At 40.8% G+C, this 20,786-nt stretch overlaps 1 protein-coding gene across 1 annotated transcript in view; it reads left to right on the forward strand.

The window, feature by feature from the left end:
• LOC139757917 (uncharacterized) overlaps positions 1-20,786 on the forward strand; it is a 401,228-nt gene that overhangs the window by 286,584 nt on the left and 93,858 nt on the right. The window contains exon 14 of the mRNA XM_071678863.1: positions 16,651-16,794. Within this exon, the coding sequence (XP_071534964.1) occupies positions 16,651-16,794 (144 nt within the window). The remainder of the gene's footprint in view (positions 1-16,650; positions 16,795-20,786) is intronic.

Genomic DNA, 20,786 nt, shown 5'->3' on the forward strand with positions numbered 1-20,786 from the left:
CCTCTCTTTGCACTCAAGGTTAGTGTGTCTTATGAGACCATTATTTGAATTCTCGCCCCCTCCATACACAGAATGCTTCTATTGCATCTAGTCTGTTCCTAGTCATTCCTTCACCTTTTTTCAGAATGATATTAGCCCTAATCAGTTCTCTTGCTTCATCTGTTTACCTCTTTTATGGTTTACCTCTAAATTCCTTCTGCCCCATACTGTATTATTCTGTGTTTTATTGACCAACTTATCATTTTTCCATACATTCTGCATGACTATACCTGATGCTTACATGGTGAGTTCTTCAGTGGTCTTCACCTCCACAGCCCGAGTTGGGCCCAGGCTGCAGGATTTGGTTGTTTGTCTCCCAAGCTGTTAGAAACTACAGTCATCAGGTCTACATAGCACCCACTGCCTAGCTGGTCTGGTACACTTTGTAGGCACTTGCCCAGTGCACTCTTAAACTTCTCTACTGTGCATCCCATTCAGTTTCTGATGGTAGATGACAAGACATTAAAGAGTCTTAGGCCTGGATATTTAAGTTGTTTCTTTTTGTGCATATCACATTGAGATTTCAGAGGCAGTATTTTACAGTCTTCCATGCCTGTCCTGTCAGAAGGGTGAAAATCTCCAAACATAAGTTGGAAACCATACCATCTTGGATTTTCCTGGTATAGATGACAGTATCCCTGGGGATAGGGGAGAAAGAATACTTCCCACGCATTCCTCACATATCGTAGAAGGCGACTAAAGGGGACTGGAGCAGGGGGCCAGAAACCCTCCCCTAGTATTTTAACTTTCTAAAAGGGGAAACAGAAGAAGGAGTCACGCGGAGAGTGCTCATCCTCCTCAAAGGCTCAGATTGGGGTGTCTAAATGTGTGTGGATGTAACCAAGATGAGAAAAAAGGAGAGATAGGTAGTATGTTTGAGGAAAGGAGCCTGGATGTTTTGGCTCTGAGTGAAACGAAGCTCAAGGGTAAAGGGGAAGAGTGGTTTGGGAATGTCTTGGGAGTAAAGTCAGGGGTTAGTGAGAGGACAAGAGCAAGGGAAGGAGTAGCACTACTCCTGAGACAGGAGTTGTGGGAGTATTTGATAGAGTGTAAGAAAGTAAATTCTAGATTGATATGGGTAAAACTGAAAGTTGATGGAGAGAGATGGGTGATTATTGGTGCATATGCACCTGGGCATGAGAAGAAAGACCATGAGGGGCAAGTGTTTTGGGAGCAGCTGAGTGAGTGTGTTAGTGGTTTTGATGTGCAAGATCGGGTTGTAGTGATGGGTGATTTGAATGCAAAGGTGAGTAATGTGGCAGTTGAGGGAATAATTGGTATACATGGGGTGTTCAGTGTTGTAAATGGAAATGGTGAAGAGCTTGTAGATTTATGTGCTGAAAAAGGACAGGTGATTGGGAATACCTGGTTTAAAAAGCGAGATATACATAAGTATACGTGTGTCAGAGGTGGAGGGAACAAGGAGAAGTGGGAGACCAAATTGGAGGTGGAAAGATGGAGTGAAAAAGATTTTGAGTGATCGGGGCCTGAACATGCAGGAGGGTGAAAGGCGTGCAAGGAATAGAGTGAATTGGAATGATGTGGTATACTGGGGTCGACATGCTGTCAATGGATTGAACCAGGGCATGTGAAGCGTCTGGGGTAAACCATGGAAAGTTGTGTGGGGCCTGGATATGGAAAGGGAGCCGTGGTTTCGGTGCATTATTACATGACAGCTAGAGACTGAGTGTGAACGAATGGGGCCTTTGGTGTCTTTTCCTTGCGCTACCTGGCACACATGAGGGGGGAGGGGGATGTTATTCCATGTGTGGCGAGGTGGCGATGGGAACAAATAAAGGCAGACAGTATGAATTATGTACATTTGTATATATGTATATGTCTGTGTGTGTATATATATGTGTACATTGAGATGTATAGGTATGTATATTTGCGTGTGTGGACGTGTATTTATATACATGTGTATGTGGGCGTGTTGGGCCATTCTTTCGTCTGTTTCCTTGCGCTACCTCGCTAACGTGGGAGACAGCGACAAAGCAAAATAAATAAATAAATAACGTATGTAAGTAGGAGTGAAGAAGATTTTGTGTGATTGGGGCCTGAACATGCAGGAGGGTGAAAGGAGGGCAAGGAATAGAGTGAATTGGATCGATGTGGTATACTGGGGTTGACGTGCTGTCAGTGGATTGAATCAGGGCATGTGAAGCGTCTGGGGTAAACCATGGAAAGCTGTGTAGGTATGTATATTTGCGTGTGTGGACGTATGTATATACATGTGTATGGGGGTGGGTTGGGCCATTTCTTTCATCTGTTTCCTTGCACTACCTCGCAAAAGCGGGAGACAGCAACAAAGCAAAAAAAAAAAAAAAAAAAAGTAGGAGAGATGGCCAGAGAGCGTTATTGGATTACGTGTTAATTGATAGGCGCGCGAGAGAGACTTTTGGATGTTAATGTGCTGAGAGGTGCAACTGGAGGGATGTCTGATCATTTTATCTTGCGGAGGCGAAGGTGAAGATTTGTAGGGGTTTTCAGAAAAGAAGAGAGAATGTTGGGGTGAAGAGAGTGGTGAGAGTAAGTGAGCTTGGGAAGGAGACTTGTGTGACGAAGTACCAGGAGACACTGAGTACAGAATGGAAAAAGGTGAGAACAAAGGAGGTAAGTGGAATGGGGGAGGAATGAGATGTATTTAGGGAAGCAGTGATGGCTTGCGCAAAAGATGCTTGTGGCATGAGAAGCGTGGGAGGTGGGTTGATTAGAAAGGGTAGTGAGTGGTGGGATGAAGAAGTAAGATTATTAGTGAAAGAGAAGAGAGAGGCATTTGGACGATTTTTGCTGGGAAAAAATGCAAATGAGTGGGAGATGTATAAAAGAAAGAGGCAGGAGGTCAAGAGAAAGGTGCAAGAGGTGAAAAAGAGGGCAAATGAGAGTTGGAGTGAGAGAGTATCATTAAATTTTAGTGAGAATAAAAAGATGTTTTGGAAGGAGGTAAATAAAGTGCGTAAGACAAGGGAGCAAATGGGAAAATCAGTGAAGGGGGCTAATGGGGAGGTGATAACAAGTAGCGGTGATGTGAAAAAGAGATGGAGTGAGTATTTTAAGGTTTGTTGAATGTGTTTGATGATAGAGTGGCAGATATAGGGTGTTTTGGTCGAGGTGGTGTGCAAAGTGAGAGGGTTAGGGAAAATGATTTGGTAAACAGAGAAGAGGTAGTAAAAGCTTTGTGGAAGATGAAAGCCGGCAAGGCAGCGGGTTTGGATGGTATTGCAGTGGAATTTATTAAAAGAGGGGGTGACTGTATTGTTGACTGGTTGGTAAGGTTATTTAATGTATGTATGATTCATGATGAGGTGCCTGAGGACTGGCGGAATGCTTGCATAGTGCCATTGTACAAAGGCAAAGGGGATAAGAGTGAGTGCTCAAATTACAGAGGTATAAGTTTGTAGAGTATTCCTGGGAAATTATATGGGAGGGTATTGATTGAGAGGGTGAAGGCATGTACAGAGCATCAGATTGGGGAAGAGCAGTGCAGTTTCAGAAGAGGTAGAGGATGTGTGGATCAGGTGTTTGCTTTGAAGAATGTATGTGAGAAATACTTAAAAGCAAATGGATTTGTATGTAGCATTTATGGATCTGGAGAAGGCATATGATAGAGTTGATAGAGATGCTCTGTGGAAGGTATTAAGAATATATGGTGTGGGAGGCAAGTTGTTAGAAGCAGTGAAAAGTTTTTATCGAGGATGTAAGGCATGTGTACGTGTAGGAAGAGAGGAAAGTGATTGGTTCTCATTGAATGTAGGTTTGCGGCAGGGGTGTATAATGTCTCCATGGTTGTTTAATTTGTTTATGGATGGGGTTGTTTGGGAGGTGAATGCAAGAGTTTTGGAAAGAGGGGCAAGTATGCAGTCTGTTGTGGATGAGAGAGCTTGGGAAGTGAGTCAATTGTTGTTCGCTGATGATACAGCGCTGGTGGCTGATTCATGTGAGAAACTGCAGAAGCCGGTGACTGAGTTTGGTAAAGTGTGTGAAAAAAGAAAGTTAAGAGTAAATGTGAATAAGAGCAAGGTTATTAGGTACAGTAGGGTTGGAGTCAAGTCAATTGGGAGGTAAGTTTGAATGGAGAAAAACTGGAGGAAGTAAAGTGTTTTAGATATCTGGGAGTGGATCTGGCAGTGGATGGAGCCATGGAAGCGGAAGTGAATCATAGGGTGGGGGAGGGGGCGAAAATTCTGGGAGCGTTGAAGAATGTTTGGAAGTCAAGAACATTATCTCAGAAAGCAAAAATGGGCATATTTGAAGGAATAGTGGTTCCAACAATGTTGAATGGTTGCGAGGCGTGGGCTATGGATAGAGTTGTGCATAGGTGGGTGGATGTGCTGGAAATGAGATGTTTGAGGACAATATGTGGTGTGAGGTGGTTTGATCGAGTAAGTAATGTAAGGGTAAGAGAGATGTGTGGGAATAAAAAGAGTGTGGTAGAGAGAGCAGAAGAGGGTGTTTTGAAATGGTTTGGTCACATGGAGAGAATGAGTGAGGAAAGATTGACCAAGAGGATATATGTATCGGAGGTGGAGGGAACGAGGAGAAGTGGGAGACCAAATTGGAGGTGGAAAGATGGAGTGAAAAAGATTTTGAGTGATCGGGGCCTGAACATGCAGGAGGGTGAAAGGTGTGCAAGGAATAGAGTGAATTTGAACGATGTGGTATACTGGGGTCGACGTGCTGTCAATGGATTGAACCAGGGCATGCGAAGCGTCTGGGGTAAACCATGGAAAGTTCTGTAGGGCCTGGATGTGGAAAGGGAGCTGTGGTTTCGGTGCATTATTACATGACAGCTAGAGACTGAGTGTGAACAAATGGGGCCTTTGTTGTCTTTTCGTAACACTACCTCGCACACATGAGGGGGGAGGGGGTTGTTATTCCATGTGTGGTGAGGTGGTGATGGGAATAAATAAAGGCAGACAGTATGAATTATGTACATGTGTATATATGTATATGTCTGTGTGTGTATATATATGTGTACATTGAGATGTATAGGTATGTATATTTGCGTGTGTGGACGTGTATGTATATACATGTGTATGTGGGTGTGTTGGGCCATTCTTTCGTCTGTTTCCTTGCACTACCTCGCTAACTCAGGAGACAGCGACAAAGCAAAATAAATAAAAATAAATAGATGACAGTATATCTGACATTACTCCAGGGAGTATAGCCTTAGAGATTTCAGCCTTTCCCAGTGATTTAAGTCTTCTACCACATTAATATGGATTGTGAAAGATCCTTGAACTTTTTGTAATTTTGCAGTTTCACCTGCCTTGTAGTGTGGTGTTATGATGCAACAACATTCAGTTTATGAAAACATTAGCACTTTGAATGATAACAGTATTAGTTTTTCTTGTCTTGAATGTCTGCAGGATCTAGCCTGCCATCCTTCTACATGAGGCAACTATTGTTTTGTGGTCACTGAAGATTAGGTTGTTTGACATTGTTACTCTGAAGTCTTTCACATTAATCAGCTGGTTTATGATAGCGACTGTGTCTGTCCAATATTTTTTTTTGTTTTTGATTTCTTTATTTTTTCTATACCAGAGGAGTTGAAACTCATCTTCTTTGAAGAGCATCATTTAAGTCTCTTTTAAGCCTTTCAGTGTCTTTACTGATGTAATAATTTTCTTACTGATTCTTGTATTGTCAGCAAGGTATGATATGAAACTGTAGCCCATGTTTGTGTCATTGTCAGATATAAGATTGAGGAACTGGATGATTAAAAATATATTTCCTTGGGGGACTGAGCTTTTTGTTGTGTAGGCACTTGAGATGGCATGGTTTACAACTATGATTTGTGATTTGTTGGTTAAAAAGTTGTACATCCGTCACCCCTTTTTTCTGGTTATTCCCATGTTTCACATTTTGTGTGCTGTGACATCATGGTCACATTTTATCGGTTGCTTTTGCACAGTCTGCGTAAATCATGTCAGCATTTTCTTTGTTTTCCAGATTTTGAGCAATCCATCATAGGGGTCAGGCAACTGAGAGAGGCTAGATCTTCTCACCCTGAAATCATGCCATGTGCTTGTAGATTGTTCACTTCCACTAATTCCATCAACTTGCCTCTTAGGACTCTTTCGAATATCTTGAAGAGAGTTGTTAATGCTTTCAGTTGATAGTCTTTTGGGATAGCTTTGCTTCCACCTTTTTGGAGTAGGGCAATGTGAGTCAGTTTCAGACTCAGAAATGATGCCAGAATGCACTCTTTCTATAGAGGATATTTAGTACATGTGCTGAAGTTGCCTTGCATTTCTGTATGAAGACTGAGTTTTAAGAGACTGGGCCTGGGGCAAAATGCATGGGCATTCTCTCAGGGGCCCCTCTCAGAATTTTGTGTTGAGGTGGTATCTGCTTTGTTACTCTTGGGATATTACTTTTTAAGAAGAAGTCTGTTGGATTGTTTATCTTTGATGTGGTGTCTGGCTCACTAAATACTGACTTGTAATGCCTTTTTAGAATCTCGCTCATTTTCTAGCAGTTGATTGTAAGAATGTCTTCTTTTTAAGTGGGCCATTGGAGTTTGTGGTCATAGATTTGCATTTTGCATTTGAGATTTTTTTCATACTTGATCACTGTTTCCTGTGTCAGCATGTAGCTCTAGGAACAGATGAAGAAAGGCCACATCCACTCACATTCATTCTCTAGCTGTCATGTGTAATGCACTGAAACCACAGCTCCTATTCCACAACCAGGTCCCACAGTCCTTTCCATGATTAACACTGGATGCTTCACATACCCAGGTTCAGTCCAGTGGCACTATGTCGACCCCAGTATACCCCATCATTCCAGTTCACTCTATCCCGTACGCACCTTTCACCCTCCTGCATGTTCTGTCCCTGAGCCCTCAAAAGCTTTTTCAATGCATCCTTCCATATTTAATTTGGTCTCCTCTTTCTCCTTGTTCCCACCACAGCTGAGACATATATCCTCTTTGTTGGCCATTCCTCATTCATTCTGTCCATATAACGAGACTATTTCAGCATGCCCTCTTCATCTCTCTCAAGCACACTCTTTTTATCACTAACCATCTCTCTTACCCTTTCATGACTTAATCAAACCACCACACACCACATATTGTCCTCATACATTTCATTTCCAACATATCCATCCTCCTCTGTATATCCTTGTCTATACCCCACGGCTTGCATCATTATAGTATTATTAGGACTACAGTTCCTTCAAACATACCCATTTTTGCCCTCCCAGGTAATGCCCAGGTAATGTTCTCTTTCCACATGTTCTAAAGTGGTCCCGGAACCTTCACCAACTCTCTCTTCCTATGACTCACTTCAACTTCCAACGTTCCATTTGCTGCTGTGTCCACTCCCAAATATCTAAAACATTTCACTTCCTCCACTTTTCCTTCATGCAAACTCACACCCCAGCTAACCTGTCCCTCAACCCTGCTGAACCTAATAACCTTGCTTTTATTCACATTCACTCTCAACTTTCTCCTTTCACACACTTTACCAATCTCAGTCACCAACTTTTGCAGTTTCTCACTCAAATCCACCACCAGTGCTGCATCATATCAAACAACAACTGACCCAGGCCCACTCATCCCCCACAGACTGCATACCTGCTCCTCTTTCCAAGACTCTTGCATTTATCTTTCTCCCCATCCCATCCATAAACAAACTGAACAACCATGGTGACACCATACACCCCTGCCACAAACCAACCTTCACTTGTAACCATTCACTTTTCTCTTTTCCTACTTGTACACAAGCATTACTGCCTTGATAAAAATTTCTCACTGCTTCTAGCAGCTTTCCTCCCACATTGTATATTCTTAAGACCTTCCATAAAGCGTCTCTATCATCCCTATCGGATGCTTTCTACAGATCCATAAATGCCACATACAAATCCATGTTTTTCTAAATATTTTTCACACATATTCTTCAAAGCAAACACCTGATCCACACAACCTCTACCACTTCTCAAACCACACTGCTGCTCCCCAGCCTGATGCTCTGTGCATGCCTTCACCCTCTCAATCAGTACCCACCCTTACAACTTAGTGGGCATACTCAACAAACTCACCTTTATCCCCTTTGCCTTTATACAGTGGCACTGTACAGGAATTTCACCAATCCTCAGAAGTGGTAGAGGATGTGTGGATCAGGTGTTTGCTTTGAAGCATATGTGTGAGAAATACTTAGAAAAACAGATGGATTTGTATGTGGCATGTATGGATCTGGAGGAGGCATATGACAGGGTTGATATAGATGCTTTGTGGAAGGTATGGTATGTTAGGTAAGTTGCTAGAAGCAGTGAAATTTTTTTTTATCAAGGATGTAAGGCATGTGTACGAGTAGGAAGAGAGGAGAGTGATTGGTTCCCAGTGAAGGTCAGTCTGTGGCAAGGGTGTATGATGTTACCATGGCTGTTTAAGTTGTTTATGGATGGGGTGGTTAGGGAGGTAAATGCAAAAGTATTGGAGAGAGGGGCGAGTATGTAGTCTGTTGGGGAAGTGAGTCAGTTTTTCACTGATGATACAGCACTGGTAGCAGATTTGAGTAAGAAACTGCAGAAATTGGTGACTGAGTTTGAAAAGTTTGTGAAAGGAGAAAGTTGAGATTAAATGTGAATAAAAGCAAGCTTATTATGTCCAGCAGGGTCGAGGGACAAGTTAATTGAGATGTAAGTTTGAATGGAGAAAAATTGGAGGAAGTGAAGTGTTTTAGATATCTGAAATTGAACTTGGCAGCAATAGGGTGGGGGACGGGGCAAAGGTTCTAGGGGTGATGAAGAATGTGTGGAAAGAGAGAATGTTATCTCAGAGCAAAAGTGGGTATGTTTGAGGGAATTGTAGTTCAACAATATTATAGATTTACGAGGCATGTTATCAATTAGATAGGGTTGAGTGGAGGAGGGTGGATGTGTTGGAAATGAAATAGTTAGGTCAGTATGTGGTTCAAGGTGGTTTGATTAAGTAATGAAAGGGTAAGAGAGATGTGTGGTAGTGGAAAGAGTGTGACTGAGAAAGCAGAAGAGTGTGTGTTCAAATGGTTTGGACATAGAGAGAGAATGAGTGAAGAAAGTTGACTAAGAGGATGTATGTTTCAGATGTGGAGGAAACAAGGAAAAGTGGGAGACCAAATTGAAGGTGGAAGGATGGAGTGAAAAAATTTCTTAATGATCGGGGCCTGAACAAGCAGGAGGGGGAAAGGCAGGCAAGAAATAGTGAATTGGAATGATGTGATATACTGGGATTGACGTGCAGCCAATGGACTGAACAAGGGCATGTGAAACGTCTGGGGTAAACAAAAGAAAGGTGATGCTGTTTCTTGTGGGGTGGGGTGGTCTGGTAACTCCCAAGGTCCAGCACATTTTGACTCTGCTGCCATTAGTTTGTGAATCTGCCACCATGGCAGTGCTGCTAGCAGCTCTAAGATGCCAAAATCAGTTTACACTGCAGCCAAGCTAATCAACAGGCCTTTTAATTTCTTGCTTGCTTTGCTTTGTCGCTGTCTCCCGCGTTTGCGAGGTAGCGCAAGGAAACAGACGAAAGAATGGCCCAACCCACCCACATACACATGTATATACATACACGTCCACACACGCAAATATACATACCTATACATCTCAATGTATACATATATATACACACACAGACATATACATACATACACATGTACATAATTCATACTGTCTGCCTTTATTCATTCCCATCGCCACCCCGCCACACATGGAATAACAACCCTTTCCCCCCTCATGTTTGCGAGGTAGTGTTAGGAAAAGACAACAAAGGCCCCATTCGTTCACACTCAGTCTCTAGCTGTCATGTACTAATGCACCGAAACCACAGCTCCCTTTCCACATCCAGGCCCCACAGAACTTTCCATGGTTCACCCCAGATGCTTAACATGCCCTGGTTCAATCCATTGACAGCACATCAAATACCACATTGTTCCAATTCACTTTATTCCTTGCACGCCTTTTACCCATCTGTATGTTCAGGCCCCGATCACTCAAAATCTTTTTCACTCCAATTTCCACCTTCAGTTCGGTCTCCCACTTCTCCTCATTCCCCCCACCTCTGACACATATATCCTCTTGGTCAATCTATCCTCACTCATTCTCTCCATGTGACCAAACCATTTCAAAACACCCTCTTCTGCTCTCTCAACCACACTCTTTTTATTACCACACATCTCTCTTACCCTTACATTACTTACTCGATCAAACCACCTCACACCACATATTGTCCTGAAACATCTCATTTCCAGCACATCCACCCTCCTCTGCACAACTCTATCCATAGCCCTCGCCTCGCAACCATACAACATTATTGGAATGACTATTCCTTCAAACATACCCATTTTTGCTTTCCAAGATAATGTTCTCGACTTCCACACATTCTTCAACACTCCCAGAATTTTCGCCCCCTTCCCCACCCTATGATTCACTTCTGCTTCCATGGTTCCATCTGCTGCCAAATCCTCTCTCAGATATCTAAAACATTTCACTTCCTCCAGTTTTTCTCCATTCAAACTTACCTCCCAATTGACTTGACCCTCACCCCTATTGTACCTAATAACCTTGCTCTTATTCACATTTACTCTCAACTGAATATAATTTCATATATTCCAGATTTTTGCTGAAAATGAAAGCCAGAATAGTTTAAAGTTTTGGAAAACTTTGAAAAGAGCCAGGTATACAGAAATACACAGTGCTCTTATAAAGTGGTTTAAGCACCCACATAATAAAGATGTAAGCTTTTCTGGGGAGATGCTTATTGAGCAGGCCAATGTTTTTCATCAAGAACTAAAGCTAGACTGTGACTGAATATTCGTAAGGATGGTTAGACAAGTTTAAATGGAGACATGGAATTTCATTACATAGTGTTTGCGGTGAAAAGCATAGTACTGACACAGAAGATTGTAGTGTAAGGTTGTATTAAAAGAATCAATAAAAACTCCAAATCTCTATTTGAACAACCAACAGCAATATGCACAGGGTGAGAGTGAGTATATGAGCCAGCTGCGTGGCTGGGACTGATGTAGCATGGGCTAGCTGCCTTGAGGATAACAACAAAACAACAATAGTAACAAGAATCTGCCAAAGCTGGCTCCCAATCTATGGTTGTTCATTAGGTAAACTAGTCATCACAAAGCTGTGACAAGTTTGTGGATGAATTTGCATAGCTAATGGAAGTGGAAATTTAGCCCCAGAACAAGGGTATAATGCTAATGAAGCTGCCCTGTATTGGCATCATATGACACAAAAACCCTTGCCCAACTAGGGGTACTTCTGATGTAATCTGATATGATAATTTAAAAACCTTGTTTGGAAGCATAAATAGTTGTATTAGGGGTCAAGTTCTGTTTTCAGGCATTTTCTGTGGTCCGTCTATCGCCAGGTCCCAAGGTTGCTGAATTAAGGAGGTAAACCATGGAAAGGCCTATGGAGCCTGGATGTGGAAAGGGAGCTCTGGTTTCAGTGCATTACACATAACAGCCTATGGAGCCTGGATGTGGAAAGGGAGCTCTGGTTTCAGTGCATTACACATAACAGCTAGAGACTGAGTTTGAACAAATGTGGCTTTTTTGTCTTTTCGTGGCACTACCTCGCTGGAGAGAGAAAGAGGTCGGGGGATGCTATTTCCTGTGTTGCAGGGTGGCGACGGGAATGGATAAAGGCAGCAAGTATGAATATGGCCCAACCCACCCACATACACATGCATATACATAAACGCCCATTCATGCATGTATACATACATATACATTTCAGTGTATACATACATATACATAAGCAGCCATGTACATATATGCACAAGTACATATTCATACTTGCTGCCTCCATCCATTTCCATTGCCACCCTGCCACACATGAAATAGTATCCCCCCCCCACCACCACCACCACCTGCAAGGTAGCGCCAGGAAAAGACAAAAAGGCCACGTTCGTTCACACTCAGTCTCTAGCTGTCATGTATAATGCACCGAAACCACAGCTCCTTTTCCACATCCAGGCCCCAAAGACCTTTCCATGGTTTACCCCAGACACTTCACATACCCTGGTTCAATCCATTGACAGTACGTCGACCCCAGTATAGCACATCGTTCCAATTCACTTTATTCCTTGCATGCCTTTCACCCTCCTGCATGTTCAGGCCCCGATCACTCAAAATCCTTCTCACTCCATCCTTCCACCACCTCCAGTTTGGTCTCCTGCTTCTCCTTCTCTCCACTTCTGAAACATATATCCTCTTTGTCAATCTTTCCTCACTCATTCTCTCCCTGTGTCTAAACCATTTCAACACACCCTCTTCAGCCCTCTCAACCACACACTTTTCATTTCCACACATCCTTCTTACCCTTTCATTACTTACTTGATCAAACCACCTCACACCATATATTGTCCTAAAACATTTAATTTCCAACACATCCACCCTCCTCTGCTTAACCCTATCTGTAGTCCATGCCTTGCAACCATATAACAATGTCAGAACTACTATTCCTTCAAACATACCCATTTTTGCTCTCCACAATAATGTTCTTGCCTTCCACACATTCTTCAAAGCTCCCAGAACCTTTGCCTCCTCCCCCACCCTGTGACTCACTTCCACTGCTAAGTCCACTCCCAGATATCTAAAACACTTCACTTCCTCCAGTTTTTCTCCATTCAAACTTACCTCCCAATTAACTTGTCCCTCAACCCTATTGAACCTAATAACCTTGCTGTTATTCACATTTACTCTCAACTTTCTTCTTTCACACACTTTACCAAACTCAGTCACCAGCTTCTGCAGTTTCTCACCTGAATCAGCCACCAGCAAAGTATCATCAGCAAACAACTGACTCACTTCCCAAGCCCTCTTATCCAGAACAGACTGCATACTTGCCCCTCTCTCCCAAACTAATGCATTCACCTCCCTAACCACCCCATCCATAGACAAATTAAACAACCATGGAGACATCACACACCCCTGCCACAAAATGACATTCACTGGAACCAATTACTTTCCTCTCTTCCTACTCATACACGTGCCTTACATCCTTGGTAAAAACTTTTCACTGCTTCTAGCAACTTACCTCCTATACCATATATCCTTAAAACCTTCCTCAAAGCATCTCTATCAACCCTGTTATATACCCTCTCCAGATCCATAAATGGTACATACATACAAATCCATCTGTTTTTTAAGTATTTCTCACATACATTCTTCAAAGCTAACACCTGATCCACACATCCTCCACCACTTTTGAAACCACACTGCTCTTCCCCAATCTGATGCTCTGTACATTTCTTTACCCTCTCAATCAATACCCTCCCATGTAATTTCCAAGGAATACTCAACAAGCTCATGTCTCTGTGATTTGAACACTCACCTTTATCCCCTTTGCCGTTGTACAATGGCACTATGCATGCATTCCGCCCATATACTCCCATACATGTACATGCACATATACATATCATCATATACACATATACATACACAGCCATATATATATATATATATATTTATACATATGTACATATTCATACTTTCTTGCCTTCATCCATTCTTGGTGCCACCCAGCCCCACAGGAAACAGCATCACCAACCCCTCCATTAGCCAGGTAGCACCTGGCAAACAGACAAAAAAGGCCACATTTGCTCATACTCACCCTATCCACTTCCAGGCCCCACTGACCTTTCCATGGTTAACCCCAGACATTTCACATGCCTTGCTTCAGTCCATTGACAGCACTTCAACCCCGGTATACCATATAGTTCTAATTCACTCAGTTTCTTGCATGCCTCTCATCCTCCTGCATGTTCAGGCCCTGATCACTCAAAATCTTTTTCATTCCACCCTTCCACCTCCAATTTAGTCTTCCACTTCTCCTTGTTCCCTCCACCTTTGACACATATTTCTTCTTTGTCAACCTTTCCTCAGTCCAAACCATTTCAACACAACTGCTTCTCCTATGTGCGTAATCCTGGGTGACCCGTGAATGCGTCACAGGCAGGAATGCTAACTGCTACATCAATAATTGGAGAAATCAAGTAGGCAGTGGTGCCTTCCTCTTTTTAAAGCTCATCTTAATGCTGTGTTGAAAAATGTTTTAGCTTTTGATAAAGCTGACTTTATTTTTATAGAAATCAAATCAGATACAAATTAGTAATAAAAACATCAATCATAGTAGGAGATTTTGACAAACCATTATCTAAGTGGGGAGAACCCCATTCCAGTAGCCCAGAGCATGGGCTTTACCTAATACCTAAATCTACTTAATAATTCCCAAATACAATTATGTGAGAAACCTGCTTGTGATGAGAATATATTAGATGTGGTTCTAGCTACAAATGAGGATCTCTTTAACAGTATTAAAGTCCAGGAAAATTATGGTACAAGAAATCACCAGCAAATTACTTTTGAATTAACTTTCAACACTTCATAAAATGTTGGTCGAGGTGAAGGTCACAAAGAGTACCAGGTTTTAGACGCATATTTCAAAGATCTTTCTGTTGCTCTTGTTAGGCAAACTTAGGATGATATCATTAATGAAAGCAGTATGGACATAGCTTGGGAAGACTTCAGTAAAATGTTCAAAGCAGTGGAGGAAACATACTTTTCAAAGTGTAATAGATGGTCTTTTTCCAGAGCAAAGCCAGTATAGTGGAACAAAATTATAAAGAAGTGCTCTTTCAAAGAAAGCAGCTCAAGTAAAAATCAAAGAGACCAGTAATAACCAGCATGTTAGAGTAAATTTTGTAAGTCTGCATTGAGAAATAAGAGATTCGTATGGCAAAGTAAATGTAAGTATGAAGCACATATTACTGAAAATAGCAAAAGGTGTTTTATGGATATATTAGATGCAAAAGATTCATTACCTAGGCAGTTGGTCTATTGATAATGGGAAAGGGTGACTTACTTCATGACTTTGAAGACACGGCTAAGATTTTAAATGTTTTTTTTTTTTGTTACATCTCTTAACAGTTGAAGATTCAGCTCTGTCCCAAATGCAGAGCCATTACTAAGTGAGAAAAATGTTTTGCAACATATTCTCATAAGAGATGAAGATATACTGTTAGCATTGGACGGGATGAAAATGAATAAAATAGCAAGCCCAGTTAAGTTTTATCCAAGGATAATCAAAGAGGGAAAAAAATTATATAGTTAAACCCTTAAATGTTCTTTTCAATAGGTTTCTTGCTGTAGGGAAAGCCCTGGAGGAGTGGGAGCTTGCCAGTGTAATGCCATTTTAAAAAATGGTAGTAAATCACTGCCCGGAAATTATTGTCTGGTTTAGTTAATGTCTGTCATTGATAAACATGTGGAAACCATCATTAAGGATAAGATTTATAACCATTTAGAGAGCCACCACATTAACTAAAGTTGTCATATGTTAAAGGTAGGGTTGTACTTCAGTGGTTAGGATATTTGCTGTAAACAAAGAGTTTTGTGATTAATGGTCAAACCTCAGAATGGTTAAGGTAACAAGTGGGTTGTCACAAGGATCAGTATTAGGACAGGACCTGTTTGTCATGATATTGAAATTCATTAACAGTACTAAGGTAAGAATAAATCTATGGTAGAAATTGAATTTCTGCTGCTTCAAACATGCATAGACAAACTGATGAATTGGAATCCCTGGTGGAAAATGAGTTTTAATGTCGATAAGTGTAAAGTTTTACATATCGATAGTAAAAATGAAAAGGAAAGTTACAGAATAGATTCTCCTGAACTACAAAAGTTAGATGAGGAAAAAAGACATAGGTGTGATAATATCTGCTGATCTAAATCCAGTTAAGCAGTGCACAGGAGTTAAAATGGTGGACAAAATTATTGGATTTATAGTTGGGGCTGATGAATTTATGTTTAGGGAAGTTAACCTTATTCTTTTCATGTTGCTGGATGGGTTCCCATTTTGAATATTGTGTTCAGTTTTTATCACCTTACTTTAATTAAGACAGGTAGAATGGAGGGAGTACAGAGGCAAGCTACCTACATGATTCTTGGACTAAGAAGCAAATCCTATGAGAGTCAGCAAAACATCTTAAAAGCTGTTTAGTTTTTAATAGAGGTTGAGAGGTGACTTCAAAGAAGCATTCATATCAAACATTCCAATGATTTTGATCTGATGATCTACAAGCTACTCAGGAATAGAATTGTCTGATTTCACTCTTAGTATTGGTTATGAACTCGTGCACAAACATTTTACCTCGAATGAGGTGGAGTACGTTTATTTCAATGGGATTGCTAGTATTTGGAATGATTCACTGATTAGAATAGTTGAAAGTAATACCATAGATATGCCTATGATTAGACTTGATTTTGCTTCAAGTCCATAATTGACATTATTTGCACTTCCATAGCTATATGAAAAGTTCATAGTATTTTTACATTTTAAATGTTTCTGTCTTTCTGCTCTTACCACACTGATCTATAAGTTTCATGTCTCTTCCTCTATCACAAACAGCCTTGAAGGTACTCATTGATCTGTTGTGTGAATTCCTTTGTAACATGAGGATAACTTGTGCTACTTGATTGAAACTATGTTATATATTTTTTCAAGTTGAGCATGCTGTGAACAAAAAGAAAGACAAGTTTGGGAAAACCATATTGTGCCATGACAAAGAAGTCTGTATCTCCAAATGTCATACTTTTTTTAAAGGCTGAGCGTATAGAACAGCAAAAACGTATAGAGACAGAGGAGCGACTACGCCGAGAGGAAGAAGAACGCCAGGCCCGTAAAAGTCGTGTGGCAGCTATAATGGCCAGGACACGTGGTAAAGGAGGATCAAACACCCCAACAAAGGTTAGTTTAGACTCTCTCTCTCTCTCTCTCTCTCTCTCTCTCTCTCTCTCTCTCTCTCTCTCTCTCTCTCTCTCTCTCTCTCTCTCTCTCTCTCTCTCTCTCTCTCTTTCTGCCCTTGGCTGGGAGATACATTAAAGAGCTTTGCTGTTGTTGGTTCATGTCTAGAGCAATTATGGGCCAGTTTTAAGCATCAGTTTATGCACCATCAAGTCACATTCTCATGCATGACAGAAACAACAAAACCAACAACAAGCCTGAATGGTACGTCCAAGATATTGTAAGAGCTATACAGTGCAGAAATAAATTGAGTAAGCTTAGGAAATCAGACAATGATCCAAATACTGCAATTTGATATAACACAGTCAGAAGGTAAGTGAAAGTCCTTATCAAAGAAGCCAAGAGAGACTACAAAGTGAGTATTGCTAGAGATAGTAATAGAGATCTGAAAGATTTTTTGTTATATGGATAATAAGAAACATATAAGGGGTGGAATAGTAATAGGATGGGGAACCTATTATGGACAATAAAAGCATAGCAACAATGCTGAACAAGATTTTTAGTTCTGTTTTTACACTAGAATGCATCAGCACAAATTTTGTGACTGATGAATAACACTCACACGATGGAAGAATTTATTGTCATAGAGAAGTATTAACACAGATAAGTTGAAGACTAATAAAAGCCCTGGCCCAGATCGTTTCTGTCCATGAGTAATTAAAAACATCAAACACGAAATTACTCAACCATTAACCCATATTTTCAATAAATTTCTTTAGGATGGAACATTCCCACAGGACTGGAGACTTGCAGACATCACTCTTATATATAAAAAGGGAAGTCGTGAATTGCCTGTTAATTACCGTCCTATTAGCCTCATCAGTTATATGTAAACTCCTAGAGTCAGTTATTAGAGATAAAGTCATAGCCTATTTGGAACAACACATCCTGCTCAATAATACACAGCATGGCTTGAGAGGGCATGAGAGGACACAGATCATTCCTTACAAACCTCCTTGAATTTTATCATAAATAATTCAATACCCATGACGAGACAACAGCAATAGATATAATATTCCAGGACTTGCAGAAAGCATTAAGAAAAGTCCCCATCTTAAATTGATGCACAGAGTCCAGGCCGTAGAGATTACTGATTGATTAGGAAATTGGATAGACACTTGGTTATATGACAGGAAGCAGAGCGTCATAAGGAATGGGGAATCATCACAGTAGTCATATGTAAATAGTAGAGTCCTCCAGGGATCCATACTTAGGCATATACTTTTCATCATTTACATTAACGATATTGGCATAGGGCTAAATAACCTAGTGCCCAAATTTACAGATGACACAAAGATTGGCAATGCAATATTAACTGGAGAAGATAGGCAAAGATTACAAGAGGGTCTAGATAAAATTGCTAAATGGTCTAGTAAATGGCAAATGCCATTAAAGTTAATAGATGTCACCTGTTACAAGTAGGAAACTTAAACAAAATTTTGATTATGAACTGATGGGCCAGAAGATAAAGGACACCTCTAGTGTGAAAGACCTAGGGGTCATTGTCTCCAATAACTTCAAATTCTCTCAGCATTGCAATGAAGCTGCCAAGACAGCAGATAGAAACTTCACATACAAAAGTAAGGATGTGACATTGCCACTATACTAAAGTGTAGTTAGACCACACCTCAAACATGCAGTGCAGTTTTGATTAATACATATCACATGCTTTGAGAGAGTAAATAAGAATTATTGTACCATTCTCCAATATCAGTAATAATATAGGCATGATAAGTCAAGAGGCTGGAGCTCAAGTTTATCCTTATTATTGTCTCTATAATGGAATATGAAGGGATGCATGCCATTGGTGATGGGATGCATGACTTATTTATTTTTGTTCAACCTTATGACTTTCTCATAAGTATTTCCTTCAGGGGTAATAACCCTGCAAGGTATTTTTTCCTACCTGTTTTCTGTCCAGCATGTGCTGGAGGGTTTGGAGGAAGCCTTTGCTTTGCTATCCTTTTCTTCTACTTTTTTTTCTCTCCATTAAGGCCAGAACACCCCACTTGGATCTGGGGTCTATGTGGTCTGTTTATCTATATGACTCTCTCTCTCTCTCTTATATCAAGGGCTTCTTGACAACGGGTGAGACAAGAGAGGACTTTTGGTGATTCCAGATCACCCACCAGCATTGACAATCCAGCTAGGTAACCTGTTAGTCCATGCTTCATGTTGCTTTCAGATCCTTGCCAGACTAGTGTATTACTTAATGCTATTCTGTTGAATAAAGGTAGACCATTTCTTATATAGATCAGATTCAGTATGATTTGATTATACTGTACCATTATTTTGCCAACCACAGTTTGAGTGTACACACAGACTAATGCATACCATTTTACAAGCTGCCGTGCAAGTTTTGAGTATTCACAGTTTTCCAAGGGACCATCAAAATTTTGTCCATGCATTGGGCTGTGAGCTGCATGTAGCCTGGCTTGGCAGTTAAACATGTCCCAGGAGAAGCAGGAATTGTTTCATCCAGCCTGTACCAGGGCAAGCACTGAGATGGCTTTTTTTTTTGGCATAGGTGGCTGGATGCTTTGTAGGAGTACAAAGGGACAGCATCAGTGTTGACATTTTACCATTGTTTTACCATTTTATCTTACAGTTTAATTAATCATTTCTTTGAACTTTTATAGCATAAGAATGTTATTTTACAATTGTAACTTTGCTTATTTTTAACATTGAAGTTTTTGTTATTGAACTTAATGTATGTATTTCAAGGGTCGCTGCCCCTAACCCCCCTATTTCCCATAGGCCCTGTATCTTGTTAACAACAGTTTTTACAGTCGTGATTTCATCTAGAAGTGTAACCCCAGTGGTGCCCATCCCCTCCTTTTATCCCCATCCCTCCAGACAGTTCCACTGTGCTGTAGTAGAGGGAAGATTGGTCATACTGTGTTGATCTGTTTTCACTTAATGGAGAAGAGTCCTGCTACAACTTGTGGCACCATTGATTTCATTATTATAGAGTAATGCATACTAAGGGAGTGCCAAAGACATAGGAGTCTTGTTCAAATTTGAATAGAATGATAATTACTGTGGAAGAAATTATAGACTACAATTAGATTTATGAATTTTTTAAGTGAAACTGAAATATTTAAGTCCATACCATATATGAACAGGTTTTGTTTCAGATAGTTATTTAGTTATCTTGGAGAAGAAAGATATTTCACTTATAAAATCAAAAGATAATGAATAGATTAATAGATCTTTTTCTTTCTTTTATACTTATCCGACGTTTCTCACATTAGGGAAATAGTGCTAAGACTGGATGAAGACAGGTCGCATTCGCTCACACTCACTTTTTAGCTTTCATGTGAGTTGCACTGAAACCACAAACCCCCATCCACAGTCAGGCCCCACATACCCTTCAGTGGTTTCTCCTGGCCACTTCACATGTGCTGGTTCAGCCCATTGTTTGCACGACTCCCTATGTGTATCACATTGTTCCAGTTCACTCTATTACTTGCACACCTTTCACCCTTCTGCATGTTCAAGCACAAACCACTCAAAATATGTCACTCCATCCTTTTACTTTCTCTCTCCACTTCCAACACACATGACCTCTTTGTCAGCTTCTCACTCATTCTTTCTATACACTCAAACCATTTCAGCACACATTCTTCAGCTCTCTCAACCACATTCTTCTTATTGCCACACCTCTCTCACCCTTATTACTCGATGAAGCTACCTCACACCACATATTGCCCTGATACATTTCATTTCCAACACCTCCACACATCCTCATCTAAAGCCCATGTCTTGCATCTGTACAACATCATTTGGACTTCTTACCTTCATGCATACCCATTTTTGCCCTTCCAAATAATGACCTTCTCTTACCACTTATTCCTCAATGCTCCAAGAACCTTCACCTTCTCACCCACCTAATGACTCGCTTCCACTTCCATGATTCCTCTCGTTGCCTTGTC

This window comes from Panulirus ornatus, chromosome 28 (genome assembly GCF_036320965.1).
Source record: "Panulirus ornatus isolate Po-2019 chromosome 28, ASM3632096v1, whole genome shotgun sequence".
NCBI lineage: Eukaryota > Metazoa > Arthropoda > Malacostraca > Decapoda > Palinuridae > Panulirus > Panulirus ornatus.